The sequence below is a fragment of the Hemibagrus wyckioides genome, linkage group LG02, assembly GCF_019097595.1.
Source record: "Hemibagrus wyckioides isolate EC202008001 linkage group LG02, SWU_Hwy_1.0, whole genome shotgun sequence".
Lineage (NCBI taxonomy): Eukaryota > Metazoa > Chordata > Actinopteri > Siluriformes > Bagridae > Hemibagrus > Hemibagrus wyckioides.
Window position 1 is genome coordinate 23,838,133 of NC_080711.1, and position 26,984 is coordinate 23,865,116.

Sequence of the window (26,984 nt, forward strand, 5' to 3'; positions counted from 1 at the left end):
TTGATGGCAAAATAATAATAATAATAATAATAATAATAATAATAATAATAGACACTTTTTTTCGCTATAATTTATGATATATTTCTTGGACATATCAATGGTGTTATAACATCTCTCAAGATATTTTTTTACTCTCCACAGTGCAATTAAAAAATACAACATGCATGGATGAAGCCAAGCTTTATTGGTTGACTTTATTGTAAAAATGCAAGATGCGTGAAAAGATGTACAGTAAATCATGAACGTTGATCTCTTTTAGCCACGAAATCGTACCATCACTTAATCCCCGCTTTCAATCATTTCCACAGATGAGAATGAAAAGGTTTTAAAGTTGCATTAAAAAAAATGAACATGCAGTTTACAGATACTCAGGATTACATCTAGTTATGAAAATAGTGAAGTCATTACAGCCATTTTAGAAAAGCATGTGGGGTTCATAATAATCTGTTCTTTTAATTCAGGAGATATTTACTTTTTTGACTGTGGACACATTTACAGAGTGAAAAAAGAGTGATTCCTATCATTACACAGTTGATATATATATATATATATATATATATATATATATATATATATATATATATTCTTTAACATTTCTCTTTTTTCCTAATCCTCGTCCTCTGGAATCATGTGATTGATTTTGCATGTCATATTTCACAGCTTGGCACATGTGGCCATTTATATTCATTGTGGATTTAATGACCTATGACATGAAGAGGCCACACAGAGGTACATGATCACTTTAATGAAAAATGGGATTTATTTTTTTCAGTATCATCAAGGTGAAGAGTTAGAAGAAGCTCCTTGACGCTTTAAGAGCAAAGAAAGCAGATGAAAGCATCAGATTTTCTCGAATGACTTTTGTGTGGGTTTCGTTACAGCGTTAATTAATTGCACGCGACCTGGAAAAACTCTGGCACAAGTGACATTTAGCACACGTTTACTTCATCGAAAGTCACTGGACTGCGTTCCAATATTGTTTCTAACGTGCCATTGGAGACCTGCTTTCCATTTAATACTTTATCTATGTCCCATGAACTCTGGACTCTGGAAGGGACGTCGGTGTCGGGTTCAGGAGCAGAATTTACCCAGAATGCACTGAGATGTAACGTGATGTAAAAATAAAAAATTGCAGGATGAAGCTGGTTATTAATAGAAAGGAGAGTATATAATATACCAAAAATATAATATCTGAAGTCTCTCATGGAAACCTGATATATGACCATATGTATATGAAGCTCTGCTATATGACACATACACTGACGTGTCCCATTTATTTTGTGTGATTTTTCTCTATTAATATCCTCACAAACACTATTTGAGCATCTTCAGGACATGTGCACTTGACCGTGTATATGTTGAAAATATGACATATATTTCTACTGTGTGTTTGTGTGTGTGTTGAATTAATATTTGAACTGTATTTCAAATAAATTATAATCGTATTTATTAGGGTGGAGTTATTTCCTACATTCTGCAGACTTTCACTGATTTAATTACACGCCCTGAGTATATGCAAGTAAAGAAACATCCGCTCAGCTAAAAAAGGACAGAAGTGACCTTCTACAGCAAGCTTATGTCTGATAATATTAATAAAGAGGAGATGAGATGAGTAACTGTATTAATCCATATATCATTCTTATATTATTCGTCTATACATTATACATGAATTGTATCTACATTTACGCTAACGACATTTACATTATTTAGGAAAAAAAGGTTCTATGTATACCTTCTCAGGTTCTGTGTATAAACCATGTGGTCATGTAAATGAGAGTTTTTCCCTTCAAGGGATTCAAGTATTAGTGATGGATATTCCGCCTCTTTTCAGCGAATCGGATCATTTGATTCAAATGAGTCGACTCTTTTTGCTCCCGAATATTCTGACCACTCAGGACAGATTATTTGAAATGTTATGATGAGGTATGAAATGTTAGCGGACCCTCAGGTTATACGTTCGAGTCGAGAGCTAAAAGAGTCGATTCTTTGAGTTGATTCGTTTGCAAATGAAACAACAATTTCACTTTCACTATTTCTTTCCCCGGGAGTGTATGCTCATGTATTGGCCATATATCAGATTTCCGTTCAAATTTTTGTCTTTATGTAGCGCGATATTGCATCTATACCTGTCACCTGATGTAAATGTACTCCGTTACATAGCTAGCGAGTCGATTTAATCATTCAGCTTTGTGCTTCAAGGTCATGTGCATTCTGTTTTTTAAAAATCTCCTCCCTGCAGGCTAGGGGAAGTCACCAAGGGCGTGTTAAAACTAGTATTGGAACGCAAGCCGTAAACCCAGCAGGTTTTCATGGACGTCTGATTACAGCGTCAGAACAGAATTCTAGCCACTTGCACAATCGCTTCACACTGAGGCATGCACGGTTCTGCTCTCGAGCTCCGGCAGGAACTTTTTTTTTTAAAAAGCATCGCAAGAATTACAGACATCATAATTACACACATTTTACAGGTCAAAGAGACACGGACTAACCTGAGCGTACGTACGGGCACAAGGAATTGATCTCTGTCGTTTATACAGCATGTTCTTTAGCAAATGAGTCTCCGCTAATGTCTTGCTTTGTGTTGTGTTGTAATTTCATTAACATCCCTTTGAAGTACTGTATGTTTGCATCATTTTGACTCTCGGCCGTTTTTGAACCCAACCCTGATCCAAACCCCATTCTCCGTGCGCCTTTCCTACATGCGCTAGGCCCTGTGCGCTTGGGCGCAGGTGCGTTTGGGACGCAGCCCGTTTACTCGGCGCTGTCCCAATCCTTCTTGATGTGCAGGTTCCACTCCCAGGACAGGTGGTCCGTCTTGTCGTCGTCCGTGAAGTAGGACTTGATGTGATAGCTCCCTCGGACAATCATGCCCTTGGGAGCCTCCTCCACCGGAGTGACGAACTCGTGCTCCTCCACGCGCGGCCCGTAGCTGCCCACCATGTACACGGCTTTATCCACTGTGAGGAAAGAATCGTTAAAGTGAAGGTCTGTAATAGTAAGGCCCTGTATAGAAATGTGGGCGTGTCTTTAGGTACATATATAGGACTGAGAGTGTAGAGTGGGGGTTACTTGGAATCTATATATGGAAATTAGTGCACCTCTGTTCACCTCTGTTCACCTCTGTGTGTGTGTGTGTGTGTGTGCACTTTAGGATAGGAATGTGCCCATTTTAAGTCATAATACGTACATTGGAGCATGGGCGTGCCTTGCAACGGGAATGTGGGCCTGCCTCTGACCCCATATATGGAATTTAGAGAACTTCTAAGTGGGTGTGGTTTGGGAAATAAGGTTTGTTTTAGAGTCTATATATGTAAATTAGGGTACCTTCAAATGGGTGTGGTTTGGGATAGGAGTAGGGTGTGTATTAGAATCCATATATGGAAAAGATAGCATCTCTGAGTGGGTGTGGTTTGCGATGGGAATATGGGCGTGTCCTCAAATACATATATGGACTGTTGAGCACCTCTGTGTGGATAGGCTTTGGAATAAAAATTTTTAGAGGTTAGAATTCAGGTAAAATATTCGATTTAGAGCACTCTTGAAATAGAAATAGAATTTTTTAGAGAATAGAATTCAGGTAAAATATTTGATTTACAGCACTCTTGAGTGGTCATGAGGGTGTGTCTTTATAGGAATGGGCATGTGGCTGTGTCCATATATGGAAGTTAGTGGTCATTGTATCACAAATCTAAAAGCCAAAAATGCAAACATATTAAACCTGTTACAACTACAGCCCTGTAGAGAGAAGGACAGGGGGGAAGGTGTGGAGGGTTGGGGGCTTGTGCAATTTGTCAGTTCACAGAATTTGTTTGTTTTTGTGCCTTTTGTCGTTGCCTAAGTATGCAAGTAATATGCAATAAATATAATGACTAATAGACCATGTGTTTAGAGCATGGACAGCTTAGAGAGGCCTTAGTGTATTTAAAGTCTAAGTAGTAGCATTTGAGTAATCAGTGTTGTACAATTTGATCTCTCAGTACAGATCGACATCTTGGCTTCAACTAAAATCTTCCTGTTGTTGGAATCCGTGTTCATGCTCTTACCTCGGATTCCTTTCCTGTAGGTCAGATGCACATATTTCAGCCCAGACACGATCTCCTTGTTGACCTGATGAAGTGAAACATAAAGTCATTTATGCATGTTATGTAATTTAAGCTGATAGCTGTGGTGAAAAGATTATATCAATCACACACTGTTGCAGAAGTGTGTTGCTGTTTACTGTGTGTACTGTATGTTCCAGACAACATGTCTGCAGCTGTTACAGCTGTTGTGTTGTATTTATTGTGCTGTATTTATTGTACTGGGTCCACTTGCTGGGCGTGTATTTGTTTTATAAGAGCCGTGTAGTAACACAGATCAGCCACCAGGGGGTGATTACAGTTATCCTACTGCTCTACATGGTTGCCAAGTAGAGTGTCTATTGGTCTGCACCAGTGATCAAATGGAGATGTAAAATAGGGTTGAGCTGATAGATAACATCTAGTCTAGATATTATTTAAGCTCAGTCTGTGACTAGACTGAAAAAAAAAGATTATAATAAACCTGGAATACCAGTGCTGCTCTTGTTTATAGATATAAACCTTAAAGAAAAGGATTTCTTCCATTTTCTTCCACTGCAGGGGTGGAAACATGAAGGTTGCCAGATTTGTCGTTTCCCCTTCGTTAAATTATTAATCTAGGCTAGAACAATGTGTTGGTTAATATAAAATAGTGTATATATTATTCATGCTCAGGTTGGAAACTGATAATATAAATAAATAATTCCATTCTGGTAAACAAGGCTCTTGTACACTTTAATATCTGAAATGAATTTCGTTCATTTTTCTTTTTTCTATTTCTGAGACACGATATGTCACTTTTTAATCAGAACAACAAAAATGGACCTCATTGATGGTCAATCAGCCATAATGTGCACTTAATATCATGAAAATGTTGATATAGACTCAGTCATATTTTTTGAGCATCATTTTCATTCACCTTAAAGTGGATCTTCACTCTGTAATCCACGCCCTCCTTCATGGTGAAGTTCTGTTTCTTCAAAGCATCAAGGTCACCTAAATAAAAAAAGAAGAAGAAAGAAAGAAAGAAAGAAAGAAAAAAAGAAAAAGATCATAAGTGCTATCACTCGAGCTCCATCTGTAGTAACCTAAGCTGAAAAGAACCGAGATCAGAGATCGATAGCTTTATAATAAACGCTAGCTTTCGACTTTGCGAGTGCATCTCAGGGTTCAGTCGGGTTCAGAGTAAAAAGCCTCCTTCCAACAGAGCGACTGCTGTTATCAATTTATCACTCAAATTTTCCTCTAAGTGCTTTATAATGGATTCTGGGTGAGCTGAGATGGACTGGAAAATAGAGGCAGAGGAATGATAAAGAGATTGCAAGCGAAACAATTGGGATATCGTGGAAGACGATCTGGTAATATTATTAAAAAACAAAACAAAGAGGTAACATTGTACTTAAGGGCAGTGTTCATAGAGCTACATGACACGTACATAAAGCTTTAAAGACGTTGGACATGAACCTTCATTACATAAAGCCTGCTTTCTTCAATTTTACCGTCAACAACTGAGTCAGGTGACATAAGGACACCTAAGACATAAGAATTGCTTCATAACACCTGACTTCAAGGTGATGACGAAATGCAGGGACTTATGCGAGAACACACTAAAGCGACAACACATGAAAAACTTTCTCGTCTGAAAATAACAGAAAGGTGATAAGTAGGGACTCGTCTGAAAATAACAGAAACGTGGCTCATTTAGAAAGCAGGGACTCGTGAAAAGTGAGGAGTTAAGTGTAAACCAGGGAAAAGAAGGTACACATGCAAATATCCAGAGGTTTGATGGCACTTTGCCACATGTCCTCATATATGAATTGCAAAAGCAATACTCCCGGAGCGCTGATCGTCGTCACAGTGGATTTTCCTGCCCTCGTTCTCGTGAAATATTCAGGTGTTCAGACGTGGACTCGCTCCATGGATTCAATTAGGGGCTGTGAGATAAGGACATGCTTCCAGCTGCTGTAATCCGTATATCTGCTGAGCCGAAGCCATATCGCAGCGTGAGGGTCTGTGAAGCCTGCGGCGCCGACTACACACACAGCTATACACACAGCTACACACACCTGACACACACTCCAACTATCGGCTCAGCCACATCTGTCAGAATGCCCGCGGTTGTTTTCCATTCCACCGGCTGCCCCCTTCATCGGCTGTCACTTAGAGCAACGCTCTCAGTGTGTCTGACCGCGCAGGATCACGGCTTACTAATGTAGTCTGTCTTCTAGAGATGGAAATCCCACACGGAGGGTTTAGTGTATGACAAGCAGCCGAGTGTGTATCAGTGCTCGCTTCACAACACTGCTTACTTTTCACTCGCTTCTCAGACACCAACAGTATAATGTGTACAATCTATATGGTCATAAATCACACTGCAATATATACGCCTCTGACGTGTTCGTGACTCAGTGGGATGAGGTTAGACGTCGCGTTAGCATCATTCAGTCGACACGTATACATCTATCCGTGGGTAATTCACTTAAAGTTCAGGTTTTGACCGAAGTATTCTGCTGTATCCAGGTATTATATGTGACCAGTAATTTCATTACAATATTTTCAATAAAAAAGCACTGACCGCACCTTTAATAGTGTAAAAACTGCAGCTTTCCTTAACACGGTTTAAATTACTGTGATATCCGTGTTAAGGAAAGTTCATCTGCAGTTAATCTGTGACTATCACTGCTATGTTTCATTTATCGCCATTAAAAAATATTCCATACAAAAATATATTGCTACTTGTTATTGTGAGTACTGAAAGTACTGTATATAATTTATCATGATATAAATATTATATTGTCATATCGTACATCCCCGTGTCCATTCTTGGGCTAATTAACATCAGCAAAAAGAAATCATGTATAAATCTAATGCCTGTCTGCAGAAGATAAATGTACGTCCTTCAGCTCTTGTGTAACCGTGACAGTTAAGAAGAGGAAGTCAGATGAGCGTTATTGTGCTTCCGGCATGAGCGTTGCGCCATTCACTTCTTGTTTTCACTCACAGCTGGAATCTGAAATCCCCTCATAATTCTTCCTGCTGGTATAGATGTGCTTGTCTTTCCCAAACACGACTGCCTAGCAACCAGGTGACCTTTCACCTGCCGAGGACTCGCTCTAGGGAGCCAAAAAACTAAATCTGAAGGACATCAGCAATCATTCATCTGCCCCCTGCTACACCTCAGGTACCAAGCAGCCCACAGGGATGTGTGATTGATTTGTGTGGTGCATGACTCCACCCACACTTGGCTTGCTGGGATAGGATTGGTCTCCTGAGGAATGACATCATTCCTCCAGAGCGCTCATTAAAATGCGCCGTCGAGCTGGTGGACTCTATCGATAGGACTCAGGTAGGGCCTGCACCACCACCAGAGCAGTGTGTGTGTGTGTGTGTGTTGACATAAATCAGTGTGTGTAATGGAATGAAACCATTATTTATATATTCTTAAATAAAAATGATTAAAAGTCCATCGTCAAGACAGTTATCAAAAACTGAGGCAAGATTGATGAATCAAAATAAATGCATATTACAAAATGTTTAATATATTATTTATAGAAAAATGATATTCAACCACCATTAATATTTTAAGCTCTAGCAATAAATTATTTAAAATGTATTTATTTATTTCAATAATAATTTGAGAATATAGATTTATTATACAAGCTTGAAACAAGCGATTCAATAAATTATTTATTAATTGCTTCTAACATTAAGATACACAGAACTTTATAATGTATTATATTCGCATACATATATTTAGTTCCAGCATAGCTGTTTTTAAATTAATTACACATGTTAATCTTTTTAAATTGGACATTAAATTAAACATGCATTTTTTTTACTTTATGATCTACTGGAACATTAATGTTTCATAATTAATGTTTGATATTGACTCACAAACTACAGGTGTGTTTACCTGTTAGATCCATAGTGATGGGTCCAGGAGCTTGATCACACATCAGCGTCAGTCTCGTCACCTGAACATTGGGAATACTGGGATCTGTGATGGAAAGAGAAGACCATGTCTGATAGTGAATCTTTCCTCATCCACCGATTTATCATGACATTAATTAAAGGAATATCTTTTTTAAACCAGTGATTTCTAATATATGTTTATCGCTAAATATGGAAGTTTATGGGCATTCTGTTCAAACATTTCTTCGGACTGGTTTCCTGAATTTAAGGTGTCATTTATACATTACTGCACAGTGAAATTCTTTCTTCGCATATCCCATCCTTGGGGGTTGGGGTCAGAGCACAGGGTCAGCCATGATACAGTGCCCCTGGTGCAGGGTGGGATAAGGGGCCTTGCTCAAGGGCCCCAACAGTGGCAGCTTGGCAGTGCTGGGGCTTGAACCACGATCTTCCGGACAACGACCCAGACCCTTAACTACTTGAGCTACCACCACCCCATTTATTAATCAAATGTATCTGAATATTAGTGAAAATATTGTATAGAAATATTATATGAATATGACTAAACATTCAGGAAAGTGTAAAGTAACCTGGAACTACGTTTTATTGAATTGCTCTAGTGCTGGAATGTTGTATAAGATGTTCAATAAGTCTGCTATGAATAATTCCATAAGTAACTAACTCTCCTTTTCCTGTTTTTAATAATCCATTTTAATAGTTAAACAGAAATTGCAATATAAGGTTTATCATCCAATTGAACAACTGCCCTTAGACATCCGTTATACAACCGTCTGGGGTTTTCTGTTCCTTTTTTTCAGCTCAGAGAAACATGCTGAGATTATAGATTCTCATCTATAATAATCACACATAGACAGAGTATGTGAGAGAGAGAGAGAGTTCAGGAAGTAAAAAAAAACCCAGAGTATTCCTTTAATGTTCTCAGAAATGTTCACAGCTCCGGCTCAATCTGAGCAGGACTAGAGCTAAAACACCTGAGCACACACATCTGTAACACACAGCACCCAGCTCACTCGAGTGTGTTTCTGCTGCAGTTCCCTAAACTCCTCCGTACATTCATCACAGTGTTCTGGCAGCTCAGATAAGCCACAAATTAGCCACACAAAAAAATGGAACTGATTTATAGACAAAGTGTTTTGGAAAGAGATACATTAATCACTGAGAACAAAGCAAAATCATCAATTCTTTTATTTTAATAAAATATACTGTACAAATCTGTGTTTAACTGTCAGAAAATTGAATACCTGCCCTTGACCTATTAGTATAATTTCCACATGCACACAAGAAATGATTCAATTTGCATAATTAGCATCATTTCACTCTTTGCAAATGTCCACCTGTAAATCTGGACAAATTCGTTGCCTGTCCCGAGCCTGCAGAGCTGGTGTGTCGCTTTAATTGGGCACTTTGCGCCACTTACTTTCCACCTATCGAATTATTTCTATTCTTTCTTCAGGGAGCCGCAGTACGGTTTAGCTAATATAACCTCCAGGAGGTTTAAACCTCTCATAACGAATGTCTGCACTCACACTAATGCTGCATTATTGATGTGAAAGATACTTAAGCACCAGCCACAGACATGTTCGTATGCATGGCATCAGCCGCTCATGATGATTTACTGCTCTGTCAAAGTCCATATATTACTCCTAGGAAAATCGGGTGACAAATTATTAGACATCAGAAAAAGCTGTGGTGTATTTACAGAGTTGTCTCTCATCAGGGGAACGAATGAGAGCAAACTAAGTGTGTTTGAACTGTGCAAGTTGTTTAGTTCTATATGTTAGAGATGATGATGATATACTCAGGTCACAGCTTTAAACACTATTTGTTTTGATACTATAAAGTTTTTCATATCCAAGGTCTCTTTACAAGAAAACATATTACACACAAGCTGAAAGCAGAAATTAGCATCTTGACAGTCCTGGATGCCTTATCATTGCCATCTTTTGATTCTTGGTCTTGGTCCCATTCATTTTAAATGTCTACTCCTGGCTGGCTCACTAAAGGTGCAAATATGCTTAGATTATTTGTTTAAAATCAGGCCAAGAATGGCATATATTCCCTGTCATATTTAGTACCTTCTCCATAAAAGTGCACAGAAATTAAATAAATGAAAAGGTGAAAACAACAAAAAATAAATAAAATAAATAAAATTAAAATAAACAACAATTGAACAATAATAAAATATTCCTGTGTATTTCGTTTAGACTTTTTAGACCATTTATTATTCTTCCTCACTATGGGAACATGGCAATGTTTAGTTATTGATTTTTTCATCCCATTTTTAAATTTGAGTTTGTTAAGCTGTATCAACTATTGAGTTTATTGGTAAGATGTCTATTGTTCCCCAAATGGCCTCTCTGCCACTTATAACTCAGAGAGTGAATTAAGCCTCCCTCTGGCCATGGACAAGATTAAAGCCATGATTATTCTGTGATCTGGTTGTCTCTGAGTCAATTTGAATTTTGTTTCAGTCTTCCTGAAGTCCTTATACTTGCTGTGTCTTCCAGTTCATTTTGAATGTGAACTCCTGGCTGGCTCACCAAAAATTTACAAATCTTGCCTTTTAAGATTTCATCCACAAACATTTCTGCCATTAACATACACACATTTTACCTCACTTTGGGTATGCAAATGTGTTGCTCATTATCAGACATAAGATATAAGCCTGTATTGCTGATTAAAAAGAATCAAATCAAAATCTCCACACACCATATTTGCAATTTCACAGGAAGGGCATTCTTGGGGCCCAACCAACATGACGTGAATCATGACGTGAGGAAGGACTGATTTAGGAAGGTAGCGCGCAAAAGAAACACTTCAATCATCCTTAGTATGATTGGTCTTTATAATGGGCTTTTTCTGCGCGAACAAGCAAAACAGCAAACCGTCAAACAGAGACGAGCATCACTCGTGGGTCATTCCACTGAACGAGTGCTATTATTAACCTGGCCAAGAATAAACGACTGAATCATTTATGAATCAGTAGAGATGCTGCATAAATGCCCCTGATGCAAAAGCTGCATTTGAGAAAACACAGTGTGCAGCAATTGATAGTCTGGAAAAAATTATGGGGGACTTAATCAAGTGAGATAGATGTCTTGTGCCAGCAAGAATACACAGTTAAAGTATTTATACTGTAGCTTTAGGCTATGAATAAAAGCAGGCTCTCTATTTTCCTGAAGAAATTGAAATAGAGTATTTCCATCTGCCCACTCTCATTATTTTTTAGATTGGGAAAAATATTAATATTCATTGTAGCAAGCAGAACTTCATCCTTTCTATGTGTGTGTGTGTGTGTACTAGGAAACAGTCTCTGGAGAGCGGTACTCCTGCTGTTCCTCTTAAACAGAACATACAGCATCTGACATGCAGTCAGAACAGAGAACGCTGGCTGCCTTCCTCTGTACAGAACATTATGTCTACTGCATAAATGTAGGCGGTGAACGAGTGGCGATCAGAGACAGAAAGCAGAAGAGACTAAAAGAAAAAAGCATCGGGAAAGGATTAAGTGACGTCTGAACTAAAAATGGAAAAAGAATACTTACTGTATAATAAATATAAGATGGATGGATAGAGGGATGGAGGAACGATTGTAGGATGCAATAGATGAATGATTAAAAGATCGATGTGCAGACAGATGGAAGCTAATTGGATAAAATGCATGGTAGGATCAATGAATGCACAACATCAGAGACTGCGGGATGGCAGGATAGATACTGTAGATAGCTAGCTAGCTAGCTAGCTAGCTAGCTAGCTAGATAGATAGATTCTAGGTTAAATAGGTGGATGGCTGAATACATGAGTGAGTGAAACACAATGTTGGATGGATGGATGGATGGATGGATGAACATATGGATGAACAGATGGACGGATGAAGGGGTTGATGAATGTATGGACACAGTGATGGATAGATGTATGGATGTATGGATGGACAGATGAACGGACAGATGGACGGATGGAGGAATGGATGGATGGATGCAAAGTTGGATGAATGGATAGATGAATAAATGGACAGATGGATAGACAGACTGATAGATGAATATATAAGTCTTGACACTTGCTCTCACACTAACCTGACACCACAGGTCCTGATCCCAGCAGAGTCTGCTTGTACTTGTTCAGGCTTTCGTCATCCTTATCGAGCTCCTGGATCTCCTGCAGGCTCTTCTGAGCTGGAGGCTGGTAGTTCAGATCACGCTCATCCTCCTCCTCAGTCACAGGAACCGTGCTCTCCTTATCTGCCATGAGGCCTGCAGGAAACCAGCACGTTGTTATTTAACAAATAAAAAAATGTGAGTTTTCTTATTTGATTTTCCAAACAAATTTAATTTCAGTAAACTCGCTCCATTCACAGATTCATTGCTTTTAATATGCAGAGCCATTAGTTCTAATTCTCTCAGGAGGGACACATTATCCATCTTTAACGATATCAGACGTTTATTTCCATCCGGTTCATTTGGGAGATGATCCGTAAGCAAAAATGGCCAGTGTTTATCTTAGCGACGTAGCAACGTAATCATCTCTGGCTTTATTAATACTGTGGGGTGAGAAACAGCTAACTATTACTGGGAACAATCCCCAGCTGCTGCCTGTAACAGCTAACAGTTCTGGTAATCGTGTTACGCTACGACACTTTACACTGCTCTCTGGAGGAAGACAGGAATGAAGACACAGCAAACTGCTTCCGGCGTAATGGCCCAGAACAGCGTTCATTTGTCATAGCAATTAACACAAATCTGAGCGAATGATCTTCTGGATCACGACGCGAATGTCGCGTAACATCATTCCTGATTCCCATTTGGTATTAAGTGAAGATTAGAAGTGATTACTTGTTATTAATTTTAAGAAGTCGGAAGAAGATGACAAGCACAAAAATATGTGACTTCAGGATATTTATGACATTTTGTTAAAAAAAATGTTAGTTATATTAATAACTAAAAAGTAAAAGCAAAAGTATATTGAGGTGAGCTATGTCACATCATAACCTTTATATGACTCTATGCTATGTTTATATGACTCTGTGTTCTGTTTATATGACTCTATGCTATGTGTATATGACTCTATGTTATGTTTATATGACTCTATGTAATGTTTATATGACTCTATGCTATATTATATGACTCTATGTTATGTTTATATGACTCTATGTTATGTTTATATGACTCTATGCTATATTATATGACTCTATGTTATGTTTATATGACTCCATGTCATGTTCATATGACTCCATGTTATGTTTATATGACTCTATGCTATGTTTATATGACTCTATGCTATGTTTATGACTCTATGCTATGTTTATATGACTCTATGTTATGTTTATATGACTCTATGCTATGTTTATATGACTCTATGCTATGTTTATATGACTCTATGTTATGTTTATATGACTCTATGTTATGTTTATATGACTCTATGCTATTTTATATGACTCTATGTTATGTTTATATGACTCTATGTTATGTTTATATGTCTCTATGCTATATTATATGACTCTATGCTATGTTTATATGACTCTATGTTATGTTTATATGACTCTATGTTATGTTTATATGACTCTGTTATGTTTATATAACTCTATGTTATGTTTATATGACTCTGTTATGTTTATATGACTCTATGTTATGTTTATATGACTCTATGCTATGTTTATATGACTCTATGTTATGTTTATATGACTCTATGTTATGTTCATATGACTCTATGTTATGTTTATATGACTCTATGCTATGTTTATATGACTCTATGCTATTTTATATGACTCTATGTTATGTTTATATGACTCTATGTTATGTTTATATGACTCTATGCTATGTTTATATGACTCTATGCTATGTTTATATGACTCTATGTTATGTTTATATGACTCTATGCTATGTTTATATGACTCTATGCTATTTTATATGACTCTATGTTATGTTTATATGACTCTATGTTATGTTTATATGACTCTATGCTATGTTTATATGACTCTATGCTATGTTTATATGACTCTATGCTATGTTTATATGACTCTATGTTATGTTTATATGACTCTATGCTATGTTTATATGACTCTATGCTATTTTATATGACTCTATGTTATGTTTATATGACTCTATGTTATGTTTATATGACTCTATGCTATGTTTATATGACTCTATGCTATGTTTATATGACTCTATGCTATGTTTATATGACTCTATGCTATGTTTATATGACTCTATGTTATGTTTATATGACTCTATGCTATGTTTATATGACTCTATGTTATGTTTATATGACTCTATGTTATGTTCATATGACTCTATGTTATGTTTATATGACTCTATGCTATGTTTATATGACTCTATGCTATTTTATATGACTCTATGTTATGTTTATATGACTCTATGTTATGTTCATATGACTCTATGTTATGTTTATATGACTCTATGCTATGTTTATATGACTCTATGCTATTTTATATGACTCTATGTTATGTTTATATGACTCTATGTTATGTTTATATGACTCTATGTAATGTTTATATGACTCTATGCTATGTTTATATGACTCTATGTAATGTTTATATGACTCCATGTCATGTTCATATGACTCCATGTTATGTTTATATGACTCTATGCTATGTTTATATGACTCTATGCTATGTTTATATGACTCTATGTTATGTTTATATGACTCTATGCTATGTTTATATGACTCTATGTTATGTTTATATGACTCTATGTTATGTTCATATGACTCTATGTTATGTTTATATGACTCTATGCTATGTTTATATGACTCTATGCTATTTTATATGACTCTATGTTATGTTTATATGACTCTATGTTATGTTCATATGACTCTATGTTATGTTTATATGACTCTATGCTATGTTTATATGACTCTATGCTATTTTATATGACTCTATGTTATGTTTATATGACTCTATGTTATGTTTATATGACTCTATGTAATGTTTATATGACTCTATGCTATGTTTATATGACTCTATGTAATGTTTATATGACTCCATGTCATGTTCATATGACTCCATGTTATGTTTATATGACTCTATGTTATGTTTATATGACTCTATGTAATGTTTATATGACTCTATGCTATGTTTATATGACTCTATGTAATGTTTATATGACTCCATGTCATGTTTATATGACTCCATGTTATGTTTATATGACTCTATGCTATGTTTATATGACTCTATGTTATGTTTATATGACTCTGTTATGTTTATATGACTCTATGTTATGTTTATATGACTCTGTTATGTTTATATGACTCTATGCTATGTTTATATGACTCTATGTTATGTTTATATGACTCTATGTTATGTTTATATGACTCTATGCTATGTTTATATGACTCTATGCTATGTTTATATGACTCTATGCTATGTTTATATGACTCTATGTTATGTTTATATGACTCTATGTTATGTTTATATGACTCTATGCTATGTTTATATGACTCTATGCTATGTTTATGACTCTATGCTATGTTTATATGACTCTATGTTATGTTTATATGACTCTATGCTATGTTTATATGACTCTATGCTATGTTTATATGACTCTATGTTATGTTTATATGACTCTATGTTATGTTTATATGACTCTATGTTATGTTTATATGACTCTATGCTATGTTTATATGACTCTATGTTATGTTTATATGACTCTATGTTATGTTTATATGACTCTATGCTATGTTTATATGACTCCATGTAATGTTTATATGACTCCATGTCATGTTCATATGACTCCATGTTATGTTTATATGACTCTATGTTATGTTTATATGACTCTATGCTATGTTTATATGACTCTATGCTATGTTTATATGACTCTATGTTATGTTTATATGACTCTGTGTTATGTTTATATGTCTCTATGCTATGTTTATATGACTCTATGTTATGTTATGACATGAGACGGTTTAGAAAGTGTAAAACACTACATTATGTTAACAAAAGTGTACCTCATGTAGCTCAATTTAACATCACAATTCTATATGACAGTTGAATTCTGTTGGAATAAGGGCTTGAAGGGCTTAGGTAAGTGTTATTAAGCCTTATAAGCACTAATTTTTACTATAAAAAGCTAAAAGGAAGTAGAGGTCAAGTGAGTCTCCGACACTGTGATCTTGATTTGACTCTTTTGTCTTGATGATGAAGACAGAAACTTTACCAGACTGAAAAAGGAAATCTTGGCCTGAATCACTATGGCAACAATAAAGAAAAACCACATCCACTGTCGAACTTACTCTTGATATTAAACAAACATGCTGACAGATACATTTAATAATAATATATGTGCATGATTATAATAGCTTAATAAGAAAGATCCTATAATTACAGATTTGTTTCACATCCTAAGGTGATTTTCAATGCTTTCTTCTTCCTCCGTGTCCTGAGATGAGAAAGTGTTTGTACATTAAGATGGAGTGAGCGAGAGGAGAAATGTGAGCTCGGTAATGCAAAGCCAGATGTAGTAATGGAAGGCCAACGTTATAAAATATGATCTGCCTGAATCGATACGGCCTCTTTTTCTTTTTTTTTCTTAAGCAGACATGAATCTCATTCTCGAACCTCAACTTCCTTCCGCTGGCTTTGATAGAGCATACAAACTTCTGAGTACACAAACTGCTGCAGAGTAAAAAAGAAACAGCTCGAAAATGTCACTCAATGCAGGAAATGATCTGAACAGAAACTAGAGAAGTTTATATAGTTTAAGGTGAAAGAGGAAATACCAGTGTTTCCTGTTTCAATCACACAGAATGTGGTGACATTTTGGGTTATTCGGAAAGGAAGTGAAGGTAGCTTGGGTATCTTTGTAAAAGAGTAAGGAATTCAAAAAGAAAGAAGTGTCATGGTGTCATAGAAAAATATTCAACAACAGGGATGGTTGATTAGTGATTAGTATATCAGAGAAGCATGTCCCGAAGTGGTTTACTTTTCAACAATCACACATTGTATATTTTATCCTTTTATGGTTAACGTTTAACATCCAGAAAACCTGTTCCAGTTCCTTCTATCGCTTATGTTACAGTAGCTCTAAACTATAAGCAGCATCCTAACCAGAACTGTTATCCTCTCTCTCTTAAAGCAAATGTCCCCTGGCTGACACTGGAGACTCCTTCCATAAATGATAACTAAACATCTCCTTACATATCATGCACACTTTTATTATTCTATTTATCTATAAAATCCCTACAAATTTCAGACCATCAAAGCTGCTGTTCTAGAGAAATTCATCAACACCTTCTGACCAATCAGAGTGCAGAATTCCACATTCCAATGTGATATAAATCCTTCCATCCATCCATCCATTTTCTAAACCCGGTTCATTCCTAATTAGGGTCAGGGGGATCTGCTGGAGTCTATCCCAGCACACATTGGGCGAAAGGCAGGGGTACACCCTGGACAGGTCACCAGTCCATCACATGGCCACACATATAGACAGACAAGCACACACACTTACACTAACTCCTATGGGCAATTTAGAATTACCAATCAACCTAATGTACATGTTTTTGGACTGATGGAGGAAACAAGAGTACCCGGAGTAAACCACGTCGGCACGGGGAGAACATGCAAACTCCACACAGAAAGGCCCCTGTGATATAAATCAATCTGTGAAAAAATTATTCACAATTTGACATTTAAATGTCCAGACAATTGTCCATCAAACAACCCTACAGTGCGGTGCTCATTACCGAATCGTGCTAATGAGGGAAGTGATGGACATCCGAGATTTTAGAGCTGTTAGAAAAGTCTTGCGGCTGCTCAGTTCGACCCCAAGGACGCGGATTAAGCGCAGGGACGTACGAGACGTCGTTCGGACGATTCCATATTCCGCATACTAAACTGATAAAACACACACACATAACCAAAGCCATGAAACTGTATCTCTCAGAAATAAAATCCCCTGCAGCTGTGAGCTGTTCGAGACGAAGTGCTTCGCATCCTCTTGAGAAAACTTTTGGGATAATTGGACCGTTTGGAATGAAGTCGAAACCATTTTTTTCCCCTTTTCACTGAGCTCCTAACAAGGCGCAAATGACAACACACGACAGGATGAGCAAATTTCCAGAGAGAAACTGTCACTTCTGCACAGAGAAAAGAGCTTGATGTTCACAGTGACGGTAATGCTGGGCTGTAGCATCATCCGCTAGTTAGTGTACAAGCTGTTTGATGGATTCCAGAGCTCACACACACACACACACACACACACGGAAAGTCATTATGGAAGCATCACGTTTATTAACGAGGAAGAAAAGCAACATAAATTATGCAAGTTCTGCCAAGTTAAATAACAAGGCTAATATATTTGAGAATCTGCAACGTGTTTTCATTTGGATTCCTCTGAATATCTGGGTCATGATCTTCAAAGGAGGCTTTGATCAAACTGCGTGATAAAATCAAAAAAGCTGGATATTGCGATGATTATACCATACTACAGTTTAATAACCAAATCCTTTTAAGAAGCTTTTAACGGTCAGAAACCGAGCATGAACAAGATGAAGACGAATAATAAAATTTTCAGAGCTTAAGTGAAATCATTTGCATACTGCAGCGATCTGCATTAGCCATGATGCAGAGGTTCATTCTGCATTAATGATTTTGACATTAATGACCAAAGTTTGCAGTCTCATGTATTTTCAAAGGATTAAAAACAAAATTATGACCTAGTTTAACAAATCATCGAATGATACACAGCATCACAGAATGCTAAAAATGTTGGTGTATCAGGCGACGGGATAAACGACCGGACATGAGGTTTCGTGAAGAGCATCTCAACATCAGAATGTTTTTGAATCTTGATCTTAGAAACGTAACACACTCATGCATTAGTTTCCCAAAGAATTATGTTTTTAAAATGTGCAAAAAAGTTACAGAAGCTCAGTAGTTCACAGAGGACTTGCATCTTTCACCTGCCAGCAGTAATAATCTCATCCATTTCACATGTTAATAAATATGCAAATCTGAGGACGGGGTTCATGCAAAAACATTCATTTAGCACTCACAACCTGAAAAAAACGTACTCACAGATCAGATATTATGTGTAATGAAAATGGCAAACAGTAAAAAAAAAAAAAAAAAAAAAACATTTTTTAAAATTTACTCAGCATTAGTATGTAATATTGTAGCTGTAATATATTAACCCCTTAAATGACAATAGCATTTAAGGAGTTAATTTAAAGAGCTGATTTTATACCTGATGTGTATTTTCATGCACACGTAGCATCTTTTGGATCCAAACTCACGTCACAGCTATCGAGAAGAAGGAGCATGATCCAAACCACTTAATATTTTGATCCTGAATTTTTCACTCCAGTAATGAACCAGACAATTTCCCACACAATTAGTGACCCAGAGTTCTGAGGTTGCTAACAGAGAGACTGATACATTTTCTGCATTTGTTGTTGAATCAAATCGTATTTAAATAAAAGTCTGAACGAGTGCAGATCCCTGTGTATTTCATATAAAGCAGAAGGTGAAGCTAGGATTCTGGGTAAAGCAAAAAGCCTGGCCTGACTGGAAACACTTCCTGATATCATATCAAGTGCTACGCTATTGCTGTTCCCCGTCCTGTTGACTCCAGTGATCCATCAGACCGGCCGAAGGTTTAATATTCTGCATTATTGATGAATGAAGCATTCTGGACTGCTTTGGAGGATTTCACTGAATCTACAGCTGTCAGTCTGTCAGAAAGAGGAGACAAGACTTTATATTTATAAGGAGAAGAAAGCTGGCGTGTCACAGTGTATATTTGCTGAATGTCTTCAAGTTGATATGTTTTCATGGGAAATGGATTGTGAAAGGCGTAGGAAAAATTTCAGAGCAACTCTACGAATTAAATTGAAGGTGAAGAGAGTTTGGGAAATCGAATCAAACGGCAGCGTCGGATCAGGAGGTGGAACGCAGTGTCTTTTCAAGCTCCCTTTTCCCGCCATCGTGCCGTTTAATTGATTCGGGCTCTTGAACATGTCAGGATTCGGACGCTCGGTCATCCATCAGTGCTTGTGACACCAAGAACAGGGGAGGTGTGTTTGTGGGGAATCGCCCTTCTGCCACCTGCAGCGCTCTTCCATGTACACGCTCACGCTCGCCGTCTAATAGAGCACCAAATGCATGGCCACTTACACCCTAATGCATGCAGGCAGTGATTTTTTGCGCATCATTACCTCCCACGCACAGTCGTTTCACACTGCAGGCATGAAAATGAGACCGGGAGGAAAGACAGAGCTGGAAGAGGGAGCGGTTTCTAACGATACGTGTCCGAATCGGAGCTTTTTATAGCAAAGAAGCGCCGCAGAGCAAAGATCCCATCTAACATGTGATAAGAAGCAGGCAAGAGGCATGAGGATGATGTCACCAGGCTGCTGCGAGATCAATAAACTATTGACCGAGACACTTTTGCTTGCCTTAACCACTTTTTGAGAGGAAAAGGGAAGGGTCTCGGCGCACAGAGGAAGTCGTCACTTCGACCGAAGCGTGCCAAGACTTTTCCCACCAGGTGGTCTAAGAAAACAGGTGTGACCACGGGTCATGAGGCGTACTTTTCATTCACTCAGCGCAATCAAACGTTCCAACGTTTACTAAAAACACCATTGTGGACATGCCCAAGAAATGAACAGATGCTCACCTCTGTAGCACACCGTTAACCAGAGCAGCTCGAGAAACTGTCCACCAAACTCGCAAACGTCCAAGCCCAACATCTCGCCGACCAGCGTCTCGCAAGGTTTCCCCCAGAAACCGGAGGCAGGAAAAGTGGAGAAAAGTGACCGAGGAAGGAGCAAGAAAAAAAATAAAAAAATCAAGCGAGCATCCCTGGGTAGTGGCGCTGAACCCGAGCCCGAGAGAGAGATTCCTTGCTTTGGGTGTGGAGAGAGGAGAGAGTGAGAAACAAGGAGGAAAGAGAGGAGAAGGAACGAGTGAACAGATGCACGGATACACGAATGATCTGCTCGGTTGGTTAGAACGGAGAAAAGCAAACAGCAAACGTGCGAACGCTATTCCCGTCTGCAGACTCGATCGATTCACCGGCAAACCCTCCGCCACATCACTCATTAGACTGCGATGATCTCATCCTTTTTCTCTGCCTCCCTCCCTCTCCCTCTCCCTCTCCCTCTCTCTCTCTCTCACACACACACACACACTCCTCCTCTCCCTGACATTCTTTAGCCCCAGGTCTGCTCCACCCAGCCTGCACATCTCTATTCTCCAGAGCCTCTGTATGCCGCCTGCATTCTCTCATATTTTTTTATCATATTTCCACCATTTCTGCTTCATTTTGTCTCATTTCATTCTCTCTTTATTAATTTCTCATTTTCTCTTCTATTTCCTTTTTATCTCTGTTTTTTTGTCTTGCCATCTCTGCTCTCTCCTTCCTCCACTCCTCCATCTCTCTCTCTCTCTCTCCCTGAGGCACTGTGCGGAATATAAACCTGACTTATCCTTCTCTTTCTTCTTCGCAAGCCCCGCCCTGTGTCATATGTCACTCAGGGATGATCAACCTGTCAGAACCGCCTACTGGGGGAAACCATGGAAACGCCCCTCCTTTTGACGTGACCTTAATAACCTATTTCTGGAACCCTCTGCTGGAGGAGTCTACCTTGAAGGTTTCTCAAGAGGAACTAGCCAAAGAACGCTTAAAGGTGAAAGACGGAACCTTTGGTTTGTTAACACTTATGAGCAACAAAGTGACAGGAGAACAGTCTTTTGCGCTGCGGTCCGACGTTCCTTCATTTCTCCGCTCATTACTTCAGATCCTAGCTTTAGTGTTTAAAGAAAATCCCATCCAGTCCAAAACAACCTCATATTAATTAGATCTAAAGATGCTAGGAAGCTAAATGAAGTTTTTAATAAAGCAGTAGAGATGCCTCTAGTGGGTGTATGTAGCTAGCTAAACAAATCTGAGAATGAAGCTAGTACATAAAGCTGTGTGTGTAAATCATCCATTTTCACCCTGATGAGTGTGTTACAGGATTTGTGTTCACTGGAATTAGCTTTCGGATATATAGGCCGGACAGGACAGGACAGGCCACGCCCACAGGACTTGCTAATGTGAGGGTCTGATAGATTTGATGATAAAATTGCTATTCTGAAGCTCCAGAGTTGCAGCCCTGAACATCTCATGTTCACACACACACACACACACTGTGTATTAAAGCAGGTGAGCTGTGAAGTGAAAGCAGATTGGGACAGAGATGATGATATTACTGTGCTGATGGAGAATATTTACAGAAAAAATACAATTTCAGGTGAGACAGACATTTATTAGTGACATAGATAAACATGTTTCAACTGTATTAATGTTTTGAATAAAGTCTCTCTCGCTCTCTTTCTCTATCTGTCTCTCTCTGTCTGTCTCTCTTTCTATCTCTCTGTCTCTCTCTCTATCTGTCCCTCTCTTTCACTATCTATCTATCTATCTATCTATCTATCTATCTATCTATCTATCTATCTATCTATCTATCTATCTATCTATCTATCTATCTCCCTCTCTCACACACACTCTCTCTCCCTCCCTCTCTCTCCCTCCCTCTCTCTCTCTCTCTCTCTCTCTCACTCACACACACACACACACACTCTCTCTCTCTCACACACACTCTCTCTCTCTCTCCCTCCCTCCCTCTCACTCCCTCCCTCCCTCCCTCCCTCCCTCTCTCTCTCTCTCTCTCTCTCTCTGAACAGAGCATCAGGGTTATTTTTTGTTCCTCAGGTGTATTTCTTTTTAAGGTAATTTCTCTCACATACCGTCAGACATGTATGCGCCTGTAGAGGTGAAAAACATTAGCATCACACACCCTGAAAAATCTAACACCAGAAGAAGATGCGTGAAGTCAAGTGTGTGTGTGTGTGTGTGTGTAAGCTTCTGATGTCAGCATCACATCCTCCTGTAGTACTGTCACTGAATATTCAGATGTCTCGTGCTGAATTAAAACAGCAGAGCTCCACTGCTGCATGCTGGGATTGAACCTGAGATGATTGGAGAACTTTACTGATATGCCGAGGACACTGAGAACGCTACAGCTCAGGACAGGTGGACGCTAAATCTAGAGGTGCTAAAGTCAGTCACAGAGTTTGTTATGATTTCAGTACACGGACGCACGATTATTCGGGTCAGACGGGCGAGACGTGCAGCGTGGCTGGACTGGGATGGCGAGGTTCACGCAGCCACGCCCCTTCTGTTTTTGAGAGATCCTGTGCGACCTTGAACCTGACAGCTTCTCTTTGGTATTCGACGACTTCCTGTTTAGAGGCAGTGAGGCATTGTGACAAAGGAGGAAGTTTCAGCAGGTTGAGAGAGGAACTTGAGTTGCAAGACAGAAGGCAGCACGAACACCACAAACCTTCTGAATGTAATGAACCATCAGCTCCTGATGATCTGACCGGAACACTCAGAAGATCCACACGAGACAGACGGGGTCTTCTCCCAGCCCTTTAAATTGTATCTGTGTTAAATGAGCTTTCATAAAATGATGTTCCTTTGTGTTATGAGGCTGTAAAAAAGCCATAAACGCCTCACACACACGGGACGGGTCGTGCATCTGAAAACCTTTCCTAAAAGATTTAGATCTCAAAAAAAACACAGATGCATACTGAACATATTGAAATGCGATTCTCAAACGTGTCGCATCTCCGTTTGGAGAAATAAAGTGTCCGGTGCTGCATTAACACCACATGAAAGAACAAGGATGAAATGAAGAAGGATGGCGGTCAGCAGAGACGCTACCAAAAATGTCAGAGACTCTGCTATAAAGAACTGGATTTTAGATTCACAATTAATAAAAAGTAATATCAGCTCTTTTTTCATATCTATACATTGTTAAAAATTATAAATGTTGTTTGATTAAAAAAATTTTTAAAAATTTTTTTATTTTTTTTTTTATTTTAGCTAATCTCACATGTTGAATATTCTATCTATCTATCTATCTATCTATCTATCTATCTATCTATCTATCTATTTATTTATTTATTTATTTATTTATATTACAAAATAACTGGATTTTAGTTTCATTTATTTTTAAATTTTCTTTCTTTTTTTTTAGCTAATCTCACATGTTGAATATTCTGCTTATTTATTTATTTATTTATTTATTTATTTATTTATTTATTCATATTACAAATGAACTGTATTTTAGTTACACAATTAATAAAAACTAGTATGAGCGATTTTTTTTAAAAAGCTATACATTGTTAAAGGTTATAAATGTTGTTTGACAGGAAATAAATGTAATTTTTTTAAATTTTTAACTTTTTTTTTTTTTTAAATCTAATTGTACATGTCAAATATTCTGACTATTTATTTATTTATTTATTTTAATTTTATTTTTTTTTATTACAATAGAACTGAATTTTAGTTTCCCAATGAATAAAAATTAAAAAATTATAAATGTTGTTTGATTTGATAAAAAAATAAATAATTTAAATAAAATCCGAAATGAACACAGCGACAGGAAGTGTTATTGCGTCATAAAAAATATGCAAATGCGCACAGAAGTGCAATCAATTAATTATCTGTAAATGTTTTTTAAATTTCTTAGAATTAATTAGAAATTATTTCCGACATTCTGAAGCATACCATGCGAAAAATATTACTAAGGTTTATAAAGGTGTTATAAAGGTTAAAACCATTGTACAGGACGGACATTGTGCAAGACTTTCAGGGCAATTTTTTCTTTTCTTTTTTTGAAATGTGTTTTCAACCCAGAAATACAAGAAGAGAAAGTATGTCAGGAAATCTGATCTTCCGTTCTGAAACAGAATCGAGCTCTAAAGCACGCTCCGTACAAACAGATTAAATAAATACATTTTAAAAAGTGTATAACCTGTAAGGAGACGTTTATGGAACGGCTTTAAATAAAACTCTATGAGGATAAAAAGCTGTCATTTTTTTTGGTGTAAACAAGAAATAAAGCAGCTCCGGATGTGCTGTAAATGATCAGGCAAATAATTCTGCGGATTATTTTCTGTGTTTCTGCTCACATGAGGATTCGTCAGGGATCGTGACTGATGTGTGAAAACTTTTATTTAGGGTAATTTTTTTTGTGAAAACAGGATCTCGGTCTAGCAGTTTGAAAAGTTTAAAGCGGATGTGGTTTTGATCGAGTGTTCAGCAAAGGCACACTTTCTTCCTGCTGATTAGAAAAGACTTTAAAGACACTTTAAAACTACACAGAGGTGATGTTAATAATATTATAATAACGGTCAGGAGCAGAATCATGACGCATGTTACTGCATCACCAAGTGCAAAAGACTGGTGTTATACATGTTAACGCTAAAGATGATAAATCCTTAAATATTCAAGAAGCAAAATCATTCTTGCAGAACGGAGAAGCGTGCAAAAACCATGAAGATAATTCTCTAGGCTGAAATGTAAATGTCACTCTCATACCTTGGATGAAAAAAAAAAACCTTCCCTTCTTCAGCCCTAAATATATTTTTGCGTGACATTTAAAGCACACATGCATGCAATCTTATCTTATATATATATATATATATATATATATATATATATATATGCATACATTTTTGACGAAATTTAGAGCAAAAATCTCTCTTACCTGCGTCCTGTTGAGGCTTGCTGATTGCAAATAGCTGGAATAGCAGAGCGATGGGTCTGTGCACAGCAGGAAGTAGTGTTTTCTGTAAGAGGGCGGAACAACACCGCTGCTCAACTTCTGCTCCTGTTGCAACACACAGAGAGAGAGACTGCAACAGATCTGCATTTCAGCCTGCATTTAACGCAAGAAAGAGTCACGCTTCACTCTCAGAGTATTATTCTGATTCATTTATTTAATTTATTTAAATGAATTTATTTATTCTGATTTTTTTTGCTAATCTCACAAGTTGATTGTTCTGTTTGTTTCTTTCTTTATTTATATCTTTATTTATTTACAATGCTGCTCCTGTTGCAACAGAGAGACTAACAGATCTGCATGTCAATCTGAATTTAATGCAAGAAAGGTCACGCTTCGTTGTTCGGAGTATTATTCTGATGACATTTTTAGTTTTTGGGATTTTATTTGCTAATCTCACATGTTGGATATTCTGTTTGTTTGTTAATTTATTTATTTATATTACAAAAGACTTTGCTCATATACTACATATAATGATTGCTTGTTTAATTATTTTCCTTTTAACTTTTTTTTTTTGTTGGTCTCTGATTGATTTTTATTTTATTTATTATTTTTTTATTATTTTATACATATCCCAATCCAGCCTCTCCTCTGCCCATCAGCCTTTAGTCCAGCTTCAGGATCAGTGGACGCTCGTTGCGCTGCTGCCATCTAGTGGTCATTTTATCACATTACAGTCTCCAAAAAACATCTGATCTAAATATCGCAGTTTAAGTTTTCCTAAACAGTTTTAAACTTACAAAACGTCCATTTTATTTAATATTTTTGTTCTGATATGTTTTAATAAAATGTGTAGTGACACAGAAACGGTGCAAGCATAACGTAGAACTGTAATGAAGTTAAGAAAGATCGTGAAATAAGTCTGTAAAGCAAAATGCCTTGGAAAAGAATTATAATTCTAAATTAAAAAAAAACAACTTTGTTTTGTTGTTTTAAGACTAATTTTACATTTAGTACAAACCCAAACACATCAGGTTTGTCTTCAGCGCCTCGTCAGAAACTCCATTTTCGAGAAACTTCTGGAAGCTTCGTCTGAAGAAAAAGAAAACACTTCATTATGTTTTTTTTTTTTTTATCTGAAAACGTGCTTTATACATTAACATTAAGTTATATTTTCATTAGAAAAATCTTTAAATCCGTTCTTTGAAGAAAACAACAAAACAAAAACATACTCCTTTCTTTTGACAGTTACATAAAATAACACAGCTCCTATATTTTCGGCTACATGAAGCTAAGCTAACTGTATTTACACAAACTCTGCTTCTGTAACAGTGCAAACATCCTCCTTAGAAGAGTTGCCTGTAGATATAGACTGATATTTCAACTCAGAACACACGCAAAAACATATCTAATATTTGTTAA

The 26,984-nt window shown here is 37.3% G+C and overlaps 1 protein-coding gene across 2 annotated transcripts; it reads right to left on the minus strand.

The window, feature by feature from the left end:
- Positions 1 to 165: 165 nt before the first annotated feature.
- arhgdig (Rho GDP dissociation inhibitor (GDI) gamma) lies at positions 166 to 25,704 on the minus strand. 2 transcript variants are annotated; one of them, XM_058412090.1, is made up of 6 exons: positions 25,548 to 25,704; positions 12,065 to 12,241; positions 7,972 to 8,055; positions 4,978 to 5,054; positions 4,044 to 4,107; positions 166 to 2,957 (listed from the first exon to the last, which is right to left on the minus strand). In XM_058412090.1, exons 2-6 carry the CDS (start codon positions 12,234 to 12,236, stop codon positions 2,752 to 2,754), a joined length of 603 nt encoding a protein of 200 aa, XP_058268073.1. In that variant the 5' UTR covers positions 12,237 to 12,241; positions 25,548 to 25,704; the 3' UTR covers positions 166 to 2,751. The 2 variants fall into 2 exon arrangements, with proteins under 2 accessions (XP_058268073.1, XP_058268064.1); XM_058412081.1 differs by lacking the exon at positions 25,548 to 25,704 and adding an exon at positions 20,624 to 21,044.
- Positions 25,705 to 26,984: the final 1,280 nt, after the last annotated feature.

What these genes read in the sequence shown, in the direction of transcription:
- arhgdig (XM_058412081.1), bottom strand. Translation starts at nt 20,696, where the DNA reads ATGTTGGGCTTGGACGTTTGCGAGTTTGGTGGACAGTTTCTCGAGCTG. An exon ending in GTTAACGGTGTGCTACAGAG is followed by an intron (nt 12,242 to 20,623) that starts GTGAGCATCTGT and finishes GGTTTCCTGCAG; the next exon opens with GCCTCATGGCAGATAAGGAG. An exon ending in ATCAGGACCTGTGGTGTCAG is followed by an intron (nt 8,056 to 12,064) that starts GTTAGTGTGAGA and finishes TTTCCATCACAG; the next exon opens with ATCCCAGTATTCCCAATGTT.